Here is a 12,295-nt window from a genome sequence, read left to right as displayed (position 1 = left end):
GGGCCTGGTCTAGTAGAGCTGTGTTATGATGGGCCTGGTCTAGTAGAGCTGTGTTGTGATGGGCCTGATCTAGTATAGCTGTGTTGTGATGGGCCTGGTCTAGTAGAGCTGTGTTGTGATGGGCCTGGTCTAGAAGAGCTGTGACGTGATGGGCCTGGTCTAGTAGAGCTGTGTTGTGAAGGGCCTGGTCTAGTAGAGCTGTGTTGTGATGGGCCTGGTCTAGTAGAGCTGTGTTGTGATGGGCCTGGTCTAGTAGAGCTGTGTTATGATGGGCCTGGTCTAGTAGAGCTGTGTTGTGATGGGCCTGATCTAGTATAGCTGTGTTGTGATGGGCCTGGTCTAGTAGAGCTGTGTTGTGATGGGCCTGGTCTAGTAGAGCTGTGTTGTGATGGGCCTGGTCTAGTACAGCTGTGTTGTGTATGATATACTGTAGTTAAGTGTACCTTGGAGCCAGTGGTAGGTACCAGGCCTACTGCAGCCATGTATGTGCTGCCGATAGTTTTGATCTTCTCAATGTCCTTATAGCACTCTTTATCCATCAGCTATAGGCAGAGAGAGAGAGAGAGAGAGGAGGGAGAGAGAGAGAGAGAGAGAGAGAGAGAGAGAGAGAGAGAGAGAGAGAGAGAGAGAGAGAGAGAGAGAGAGAAGAAAGAAAGAAAGAAAGAAAGAAAGAAAGAAAGAAAGAAAGAAAGAAAGAAAGAAAGAAAGAAAGAAAGAAAGAAAGAAAGAAAGAAAGAAAGAAAGAAAGAAAGAAAGGTAATTATATATAGGTATACAGAGTTATTAGAGAGACGTGACCAGTAAGCATTATAAATAATAGGTCAGGGTTGGGTTCATTCCAGTTGAAGTCAGTCAATTCAGGAAGCGATTTGATTTATTTTTTTAAACAGAAATGGACAAACTTTAGACACATAGCTTCTCTTTTTCAGTTCATTGAGAAGTCATTAAAAATAGATGAAATGTTTCAAGTAGGGAATTGGAATTTTTGGAAAGTTTACTTCCTGAATTGACTGCCTTCAGTTCAAACTGACCCCAACCCTGTAATCAACTTTCAGCCAAACCAACCTCCTCCCCACATGAATATCTTCCTCTCCCTGAAGAGAGCAATGAACTAACTGTATGATCACACCACCACTCTAATATCTGACCAGCTAATGTCAACACTGTCAGTACACATGGAACAGTAGAAAGTGAAAGTAGAGGAGATGTTGGTCCACATTCCAATTGGCACCCTATTCCCTATGCACTGCTTTTGACCAGGGTCCATAGGACTATAAAATAAATAAGGTGCCATAGGGCCCTGGTCAAAAGCAGTGCACTATATAGGGAATCGGGTGTCATTTGGGCTCCGATTGCAGAAGTATCTGCACTGTTCGTTTTTCAATTATCTTTTTTTTTGCAAATAAAATAAATCAATGTTGGGCTCTGGACAAAAGCAGTGCACTATATAGGGAATAGGGTGCCATTTGGGATGCCTCACCTCGTCAAAGTCTGCGATGATCTCGTTGAGCAGCCTGAGACACTCCACTCCCATGTTGTTGCCGTCCAGCTCAATGTAGAAGTCATTGAAATTAGCGATGGAGGCAAACAGCACTCCTACCTGACTATACGACTGGTAGTACAGGTCCTAACACAGATCAGACAGGGAACCTAGCCGTTAGGTAGGACTATTACACAGGTATTAACAGGTCCTGAAATAGTTTTTACAAAGGGTTAAAGGAAAAGTTCATGATTTTACAATTTGATGTTAGATGGTTCATCACCCTGAAAGAACAGTTATTACAGAGTTAACAGTACCAGTCCTAGATCAGATAGGCAGACAGGGAGATACACTCGTTATATACACAGTTGTTACGTGGTTATAACAGTACAGGTTCTAAAACAGGGAGGCAGATAGGTAGACAAGAAACAAGACTTACATAGGGCTATTGCACAGGTATTAACAGGTCTTCGGACAGTTACAGAGGGTTAACAGTACATGTCATTGAACAGATACGAGGAACTAAAAGTTAGATAGGGCTAATACACAGATATGAGCAGGTCCTGAGACAGTTGTTACAGAGGGTTAACAGTACATGTCCTAGAATAGACAGGCAACCAGAGCTAGATAGGGCTATTACACTGGTCCTGGGACAGTTGTTACAGGGGTGGCAGAACAGGTCCTACAGCACCTTGGCATATTGAAACAGTGCATTGATGGACATAGGGATACATGGGATCGAGAGATGTAACCATTCTACAACATTCCAGGGTTTAAGGGTCACCGCTGTTCCCGGTATCCCTATGTCCATCAACACACTGTACCAATATGACAGGGCGCTGCAGGACCTGTACTGTTAACCCTATGTAATAACTATCCTCTCTCTCTCCCTTGCTCTAGGACCTGTTCTACCACCCCTGTAACAACTGTCCCAGGGTCACTTCCTGGTTCCACTGTTTACAAAAAAATCTGTGACGGGAATACATGTGTCCTGGTTGGGAAGTCTACAGGATGTTTGATTTAATCACTTCCTCTTCCTGAGAGGGGGGAGTGGGAGGGTCCTGGGAGAGGAACAGACATTATTAGAATGGATATTGATCAATCAGCAGACACAACGACGGAGAACCTGTCACATCACACCTTAACCAAACCCCAACCAAACCGCAACCAAACCACAAACAAACATCAACCACAACCAAACCACAATCAAATCTCAAACAAATATCAACCACAACCACAACCACAACCAAAGTGCAACCAAACCACAAACAAACCACAACCACCATACAACCTTGGAGGTAAAAGAGGCAATTCTTAACATTTACTGTTCAAAAGCTCTCAGGCAACATCAAAACATGACCACGTCATGATGTGGTCAGATCACACTTCAACCCAAACATGACCTCAAAATGACCTGATCACACCAGCTACTCAAATGCACCACTACCCAAACATGACCGGGAGATGACCCAGCAGGGAACGGCAGGGACAGGGGGACGAAGCACAGGGGGAACTGAGGGACAAGGCACGGGGGGGGCAGGAGGAACAGGGGGATGAGGCATAGGGTGAACAGGGGAACAAGGTGCAGGGGGGACGGGGGACAAGGCGTAGGGGGGATGGGGCAGCAGGGGCATGTGATGCAGTGGGATAGGGTGACGGGGGACAGGGAGAGAGGGGTACGGGGGTGAGACCCACCATGTTGCGGGGGTTGGACATGAGGAAGTGCTGCGCAACGTGTGCAGGTAGGAGATTGAACAGGATCCTCTTGTTGTCCAGCTTCACCTTCTCCATGTCGCCTCTCTCCTCCTCTGCCTGCACAAAATACATGGAAACAAAAACACTATCACTGATGCAATACATGTATTAGTATAGTATGGCAACCTATTCCTTATATGGCTCTGGTCAAAAGTAGTGCACTGCATAGGGATAGGGTGCCATTTGGGTTACAACCAACAAATAACCAACACACCTAGATACAGACAGAATGAAAGAGTGATAGTCCTTTAGTTTGTAGAGATATCCAAAAAGGGGGCTTGGTTTTCACTTGGCGCTCACAAAGTAATCTATTTCAGCTGTAATAGCTTTTCCTCATCACTAGATGGGGTTAATGACTCACAAACACTAATGACTCACACACACATATACGCACATACACACACAAACACTCACCTGAGTGGCCCACAGGTAGTCTAGGCGTAGTTTGAGGTCCAGCTGTCTACAGTGTAGAGCCAGAGCTACAGAAAACAACAGGAGACCCAGCACTGGATCATACCGCCGAGGGTGGAGCATACCTCCCCTACACACACACACACACACACACACACACACACACACACCACACACACACCACACACACACACACACACACACACACACACACACACACACACACACACACACACACACACACACACACACACACACCACACACACACTCTGCATTAAAACACACACTTACCAAACTTACCAATAAAGCATACCCTGCCCATATTGAACCACACTCCTCTCACCCCCCCCCTCACCCAAGCCCCTGCCCCCTTACCTCATGGCGATGCGGTACCCGCTGGTCTCCATGGCAACAGTGTAAAGGACAGAGAGAAGGAAGAGCAGGAGTATCTTAGGTAACGAGGAGACGCGGAGGTAAGGGATGACGGTGAGAGTTCCGGCCACACAGGAGAGGAGAGCGTAGGAAACGTTCGGACACACCCCCTCCGCTACCGTACTGTTCATTGGCCCTGGCTCGCTCGGCGTGTCCATGGAAACAGTCTCCACGGAGCTGCTACTGGAGTTACCTCCCATAATCCAGACCCAGGGTAAACAGCTCACCTGGAGGAGGTAGGAAAAGGGTGAGGGGTAAAGGGGAAGGAGACGGGTTAAAAAGAAAGGGAGAGATTATGAGGGGAAAGGAGCTCTTGTATGTCAGTCTAATAGTGGAGCTAACCTGAGTTTTAAAGCATGTCTTAGAGTTGCCAGATTTCAAACCTACATAATGACTTCTAAACACACACACTTACCACAGAGGCTTGGGTGACAGAGTAGGTCAACAGGACTAGAAACACACAGAGCGCTGTTCGGATCTGAATGGTGAGACACCCTGGAAAACACTAAAGCGAGGAGAGGGAGATGGAGAACGAGGAGTTGAAGTACCAGTTCATCTCAATGATAGTTGTATGCATCTTGTCATTACTGGGGAGCGGAAAAGAGAACAGAGTCTGAAAAGAGAATGAGTCTCTTTCTGTGAGAGGAGAAAAATGACTGGAGGGGGACGAGCAGTAAGTCCACTCCACAGACACTACACTACTATAGAGGAGGAGAGGGAGACTATTCCCTATTTAGTGCACTACTTTAAAGCAGGGCCTATAGGTATGACCCTGTGTTTTGTTGGTAACACTTTACTTGACACCCAGCATCATAACACGTTATGACACAGTCATAACTATGTCATAATATGTCATAACAGCTGACATAACTTGTCATAATATGGTCATAACACTGTCATGGCCAATATATTTACACCTGTTGTGACATATATTGCATTATTTTATGGCTGGTTATGACACCTACAAAAAAAATGAGCTTTTATGACCATCATAATCATTTAAGCCAGATAGGCCTATTACGTACATGCCTTTATATCAGTCAACAGTCAAAAAGAGGGTGTCTTGTCCTGCTCCTGAAATCTGCTCCTGCATTCATCCCAGTCATCAGCAACAGAGCATTGGGGTAGGTGCATGTCTGACATCAGTGAGTGCTCAATTACAATGATAATTTAACATGGTCAATTTCATTTTTATATATATAACAAACATACTATTGATGCGTAGGCTATGGTGTAATGGAATGCCTTATGTGCCTTTTGCCTTATGTGGTAGGTTTTGTGGGTTTTGACACTCTTATATAGATGTCATAACCAGCCATAAAATAATGGTCTAAATATATGTGTCATTACAGTGCTATGACCATATTATAACAGGTTATGACACGTTATGTCAGCTGTTCTGACATATTATTACACGCTTATGACCGTGTCATAACGTGTTATGTCGCTGGGTGTCAACTAAAGGGTTACCAAATAGATAGACTAGCACTAGGTAGGCAGACTTCCCTACCTGAACACTTGTGATGTAAAGATACATCACACAGACCACATGGAAGCACAAACACATCACCAGCAACAGCAGCACCAACAGTCCCCTAGAGAGAGAGAGAGAGAGAGAGAGAGAGAGAGAGAGAGAGAGAGAGAGAGAGAGAGAGAGAGAGAGATAATAAGTACGTAGTGACTTATCAACTTTTCTAACGTCTTGTTACTTTCGAGACTTCTCTCTTTGTGTGTGTGCGTGTGTGTGTGTGTGTGTTTATCTTTGTGTGTGTGTTTATGTGTGTGTGCAACAAGATATCAAGGTCTGGCTTCAGTATTCAACGTTTGTCCAGGGGGAGAGATAAACGTTGAGTTTTGACAGTTAAATTGAGTTATTAATTCTGATTGGTTAAGTTGAGATAGGGTTTTGATTGGTTAAGTTGAGATAGGGTTTTGATAGGGTTAAAAACCCAGCATGCCACTGGGACTGAACCCTCAGAGCCGGAGCTCTAGCAAGCCGTGAGCCTACTAGTGTTGTCACGATACCAACATGTTGACTTCGATACCAATACCAGGTTTAGTATCACCATACTTGACACCAAAACTATATTCAATACCAAAACAATACTCGATACCAAAACGCTACCACGACAAAAAAAAGAAGCGTATTAGCTGAAGACACAGAATAACAAATGGAATTCTTCTTTTTTTTTTACATTGAACATTGTAATAATATGTTGATAACTGGAAGAACAACAACAAATACAAATAGAATACCTTCTATTCTATAATCAATTTATTTTCTAAATTAAGAATAAAGACATTAAATAACTCAAAAAGATCTTACATCTTACAGTTGTGTCAAGTTGGCTGAATGTCCTTTGGTGGTGGACCATTCTTGATACACACGGGAAACGGTTGAGCGTGACAAACCCAGCAGCGTTACAGTTCTTCACACAAACTGGTGTGCCTGGCACATACTACCATACTCCGTTCAAATTAACTTAAATCTTTTGTCTTGCCCATTCACCCTCTGAATGGCACACACACAATCCATGTCTCAATTGTCTCCTTGGCTGAAAAACCTTTCTTTAACCTGTCTCCTTCCCTTCATCTACACTGATTGAATGGGATGTGACATCAATAAGCGATTATATCGTACACCTGGTTTCACCTGGTCATCTATGTCATGGAAAGAGCATGGGAAGTGCTTAATGTTTTGTACACTCGGTGTATATTGTTGTCATAGCTAGGCTATGAATGCATGACTCAGAATAATTGAATAATTGTTCATGTTATTGTCACTTAAACATAATTCAAATTGAGTTGCTAGTAGAATAACGTTACAATGCAAATGTCATGTGTAAAATTGTCTTTTGGCGTTTTAGAAACCTTCCTTGTACTGCACTGCTTTGTAAAACATTTTGCTTAGTTGTTTTGGTGGGCTGACCCTCATCATCTGCTCTGTAATCAAAGTATTCCCATAGTTCACATCTGCAGCCAGTTTTGCCAACAAGCTGCGGGCGTGGAGGTAAGATGTTTTCGTTAGAAGAAGCCAATCTGTTAGCATTTTCTCTCTCCTCTCGCTTGCTTCTCAAAAGGGGCTTGGGTTGAGTCAGCTGCATGCACAAGCACATCCTGACTAGCTACTGCCCCCTTGAGAAGATCCAGACAAACTACTAGACAGACTCGATCCTCTCAATGGGTATATGACGTAAGAAACATTTGACAGAAGTACAGAAAGCAACAAAACTTCTAGTAACAAATCGTTTTTTCATATTCTAGTATTGAAAAAGTACCAACGTTTTGGTACACATTGCAACAATAGAGCCTACTTGATGGTTATAGTGCTCATCGTTGCCCCTAGTGGTCGGTATTGAAGGCATCTCCTAACGTCCTAGGGACCTGGATAAACATCCAATACTGCTTTGGATCTGGTGTGTGTGTGTGTGTATGCGTGTGTGTGTGCGTGTGTGCGTGCGTGCGTGCGGCGTGCTTGCGTGCGTGCGTGCGTACGTACGTACTGTGGTATCATCAGAAGATAGATAAGGCCAAAGAGAGCAGCGAGGACCAGAGAGACAATCACTGCACTGATGAAATTACCGTCATACTCCTGGTTATACTGGAGAGAGAGAGAGAGAGAGAGAGAGGGAGAGGGAGAGAGAGAACGAGAGAGCGAGAGAGAGAGAGAGGTAGAGAGAGAGAGAGAGAGAGAGAGAGAGAGAGAGAGAGAGAGAGAGAGAGAGAGAGGTGGGGCAAAAGATGAGTTGCAGTTAAACAAATGTAACAATTATGTAAACACTGTAGCCAAAGGACAGTCAGTCTATGTGGAACCATACTGACCCAAAGAACCCTTTGAGCCCTTTAATGGTTCTTTGCAATTGAAAAAATAGTTATTTCCTTTAGTGATAAATTATTTAAAATGTAGGGGCTGTGGCTATTCAGAATATTTTGGGGTGTGGTTTGCTCACAGCTCTTTTTGTGCAACCATGAGTGATAGTGTCATTCCAGTTGATCTAATCGGTTATGTTATGCTATTACATGTTAAATATGAATAAGTCAGTAGTTCTTAATTCTCTGCTCAAACACTCTCATCTATTCCAGAACTGGCACACCTGATTCAAACACAATAATAAAACCTATGGATTTTAACAATATAATATGGCTATTAAACTGGAATAAAATCCCTACATGGTTCTACAAAGAATCTTTGAAATTGAAAAAGATTCTTTGTAGAACCATTCTCCATAAATGTTCTATAAAGAACCCTGAAGTGCCTTCAGAAAGTATTCACACTGCTTTACCTTTTCCACATTTTGTTGTGTTACAGCCTGAATTTAAATGGATTACATTTAGATTTTGTGTCACTAATCTACACACAATACCCCATAATGACTAAGTAGAAATATGTTTTTAGAAATGTTTACAAACTAATAAAGAATGAAAAGATTAAATGTGTTGAGTCAATAAGTATTCAACCCTTTTGTTATGGCAAGCCTAAATAAGTTCAGGAGTAAAATCATGTTTAACAAGTCACAAAAGTTGCATGGACTCACTGTGTGCAAGAATAGTGTTTAACATGATTTTAAAAAAAATATATATATTTTTTTATTTTATTTCACCTTTATTTAACCAGGTAGGCAAGTTGAGAACAAGTTCTCATTTACAATTGCGACCTGGCCAAGATAAAGCAAAGCAGTCCGACAACATATAACAACACAGAGTTACACATGGAGTAAAACAAAGTGCAAAGTAGAAATAGAAATAATGGGGTGCAAAGGAGAAAAATAAATGAATAAATACAGTAGGGGAAGAGGGAGTTGTTTGGGCTCAATTATAGATGGACTATGTACAGGTGCAGTGATCTGATAGCTGCTCTGACAGCTGGTGCTTAAAGCTAGTGAGGGAGATAAGTGTTTGCAGTTTCAGAGATTTTTGTAGTTCGTTCCAGTCATTGGCAGCAGAGAACTGGAAGGAGAGACGGCCAAAGGAGGAATTGGCTTTGGGGGTGACCAGAGAGATATACCTGCTGAAGCGCGTGCTACAGGTGGGTGCTGCTATGGTGACCAGTGAGCGGAGATAAAGGGGGACTTTACCTAGCAGGGTCTTGTAGATGACCTGGAGCCAGTGGGTTTGGCAACGATTATGAAGCGAGGGCCAGCCAACGAGAGCGTACAGGTCACAGTGGTGGGTAGTATATGGGGCTTTGGTGACAAAACGGATGGCACTGTGATAGACTGCATCCAGTTTGTTGAGTAGGGTATTGGAGGCTATTTTGTAAATGACATCGCCGAAGTCGAGGATCGGTAGGATGGTCAGTTTTACGAGGGTATGTTTGGCAGCATGAGTGAAGGATGCTTTGTTGTGAAATAGGAAGCCAATTCTAGATTTAACTTTGGATTGGAGATGTTTGATGTGAGTCTGGAAGGAGAGTTGACAGTCTAACCAGACACCTAGGTATTTGTAGTTGTCCACATATTCTAAGTCAGAACCGTCCAGATTAGTGATGCTGGACAGGCGGGCAGGTGCAGGCAGCGATCGGTTGAAGAGCATGCATTTAGTTTTACTTGTATTTAGGAGCAGTTGGAGGCCATGGAAGGAGAGTTGTATGGCATTGAAGCTCGTCTGGAGGGTTGTTAACACAGTGTCCAAAGAAGGGCCAGAAGTATACAGAATGGTGTCGTCTGCGTAGAGGTGGATCAGAGACTCACCAGCAGCAAGAGCGACATCATTGATGTATACAGAGAAAAGAGTTGACCAAAGAATTTAACCCTGTGGCACCCCCATAGAATCTGCCAGAGGTCCGGACAACAGGCCCTCCGATTTGACACACTGAACTCTATCAGAGAAGTTATTGGTGAACCAGGCGAGGCAATCATTTGAGAAACCAAGGCTATTGAGTCTGCCGATGAGGATGTGGTGATTGACAGAGTCGAAAGCTTTGGCCAGGTCAATGAATACGGCAGCACGGTATTGTTTCTTATCGATGGCGATTACGATATCGTTTAGGACCTTGAGCGTGGCTGAGGTGCACCCATGACCAGCTCTGAAACCAGATTGCATAGCGGAGAAGGTGCGGTGGGATTCGAAATGGTCGGTAATCTGTTTGTTGACTTGGCTTTCGAAGACCTTAGAAAGGCAGGGTATGATAGATATAAGTTCTGTAGCAGTTTGCGTCAAGAGTGTCCCCTCCTTTGAAGAGGGGGATGACAGCAGCTGATTTCCAATCTTTGGGAATCTCAGACGACACGAAAGAGAGGTTGAACAGGCTAGTAATAGGGGTTGCAACAATTTCGGCAGATCATTTTAGAAAGAAAGGGTCCAGATTGTCTAGCCCGGCTGATTTGTATGGGTCCAAATTTTGCAGCTCTTTCAGAACATCAGCTGAATGGATTTGGGAGAAGGAGAAATGGGGAAGGCTTGGGCGAGTAGCTGTGGGGGGTGCAGTGCTGTTGACTGCAGTAGGGGTAGCCAGGTGGAAAGCATGGCCAGCCATAGAAAAATGCTTATTGAAATTCTCAATTATAGTGGGTTTATCGGTGGTGACAGAGTTTCCTATCCTCAGTGCAGTTGGCAGTTGGGAGGAGGTGTTCTTATTCTCCATGGACTTTACAGTGTCCAATAACTCTTTTGAGTTTGTGTTGCAGGAAGCAAATTTCTGCTTGAAAAAGCTAGCCTTGGCTTTTCTAACTGCCTGCGTATATTGGTTTCTAACTTTCCTGAAAAGTTGCATATCACGGGGGCAGTTCAATGCTAATGCAGAATGCCACAGGATGTTTTTGTGTTGGTTAAGGGCAGTCAGGTCTGGAGAGAACCAAGGGCTATATCTGTTCCTGGTTCTACATTTCTTGAATGGGCATGCTTATTTAAGATGGTGAGGAAGGCATTTAAAAAAAATAACCAGGCATCCTCTACTGACGGGATGAGGTCAATATTCTTCCAGGATACCCGGGCCAGGTCGATTAGAAAGGCTTGCTCGCTGAAATGTTTCAGGGAGCGTTTGACAGTGATGAGTGGAGGTGGTTTGACCGCTGACCCATTACGGATGCAGGCAATGAGGCTGTGATCGCTGAGATCTTTGTTGAAAACAGCAGAGGTGTATTTGGAGGGCAAGTTGGTTAGGATGATATCTATGAGGGTGCCCGTGTTTACGGCTTTGGGGTGGTACCTGGTGGGTTCATTAATAATTTGTGTGAGATTGAGGCCATCAAGCTTGGATTGTAGGATTGCTGGGGTGTTAACCATGTCCCAGTTTAGGTCACCTAGCAGCACGAGCTCTGAAGATAGATGGGGGGCAATCAGTTCACATATGGTGTCCAGAGCACAGCTGGGGGCCGAGGGTGGTCTTTAGCAGGCGGCAATGGTGAGAGACTTGTTTTTAGAGAGGTGGATTTTTAAAAGTAGAAGTTCAAATTGTTTGGGTACAGACCTGGATAGTAGGACAGAACTCTGCAGGCTATCTCTGCAGTAGATTGCAACACCGCCCCCTTTGGCCGTTCTATCTTGTCTGAAAACGTTGTAGTTAGGGATGAAGATTTCAGAGTTTTTGGTGGACTTCCTAAGCCAGGATTCAGACACGGCTAGGACATCCGGGTTGGCAGAGTGTGCTAAAGCAGTGAATAAAACAAACTTAGGGAGGAGGCTTCTGATGTTAACATGCATGAAACCAAGGCTATTACGGTTACAGAAGTCATCAAAAGAGAGCGCCTGGGGAAGGGGAGTGGAGCTAGGCACTGTAGGGCCTGGATTCACCTCTACATCACCAGAGGAACAGAGGAGGAGGAGGATAAGGGTACGGCTAAAAGCTATGAGAATTGGTCGTCTGTGACGTCCGGAATAGAGAGTAAAAGGAGCAGGTTTCTGGGGGCGATAAAATAGCTTCAAGGTATAATGTACAGACAAAGGTATGGTAGGATGTGAATACAGTGGAGGTAAACCTAGGCATTTAGTGATGATGAGAGAGATATTGTCTCTAGAAACATCATTGAAACCAGATGTCATAGCATGTGTGGGTGGAGGAACTGAAAGGTTGGATAAGGTATAATGAGCAGGGCTAGAGGTTCTACAGTGAAATAAGCCAATAAACACTAACCAGAACAGCAATGGACAAGGCATATTGACATTAAGGAGAGGCATGCTTAGCCGAGTGATCAAAGGGTCCAGTGAGAATTAGACAGCTAGCCGAGCCATAGGTAGCAAGCTGGTAGAAGATGGAGGGAGGTCTGTTTTTAGCCACC

The 12,295-nt window shown here is 44.0% G+C and overlaps 1 protein-coding gene across 1 annotated transcript in view; it reads right to left on the bottom strand.

Moving 5' to 3' along the window:
* Positions 1-12,295, bottom strand: part of LOC106560395 (adenylate cyclase type 1) — an 81,064-nt gene that overhangs the window by 12,157 nt on the left and 56,612 nt on the right. The window contains exons 8-15 of the mRNA XM_082956602.1: positions 7,583-7,680; positions 5,590-5,674; positions 4,495-4,584; positions 4,023-4,306; positions 3,650-3,776; positions 3,176-3,292; positions 1,481-1,627; positions 444-542 (exon numbers count right to left, since the gene is read on the bottom strand). Coding sequence (XP_082812728.1) covers positions 444-542; positions 1,481-1,627; positions 3,176-3,292; positions 3,650-3,776; positions 4,023-4,306; positions 4,495-4,584; positions 5,590-5,674; positions 7,583-7,680 — 1,047 coding nt within the window. The remainder of the gene's footprint in view (positions 1-443; positions 543-1,480; positions 1,628-3,175; positions 3,293-3,649; positions 3,777-4,022; positions 4,307-4,494; positions 4,585-5,589; positions 5,675-7,582; positions 7,681-12,295) is intronic.

The sequence above is a fragment of the Salmo salar genome, chromosome 10, assembly GCF_965601325.2.
Source record: "Salmo salar chromosome 10, fSalSal1, whole genome shotgun sequence".
Classification (NCBI taxonomy): Eukaryota; Metazoa; Chordata; class Actinopteri; order Salmoniformes; family Salmonidae; genus Salmo; species Salmo salar.
The sequence above is the reverse complement of the archived record's forward strand: the minus strand, read 5'-3'. Positions and strand labels throughout refer to the sequence as shown.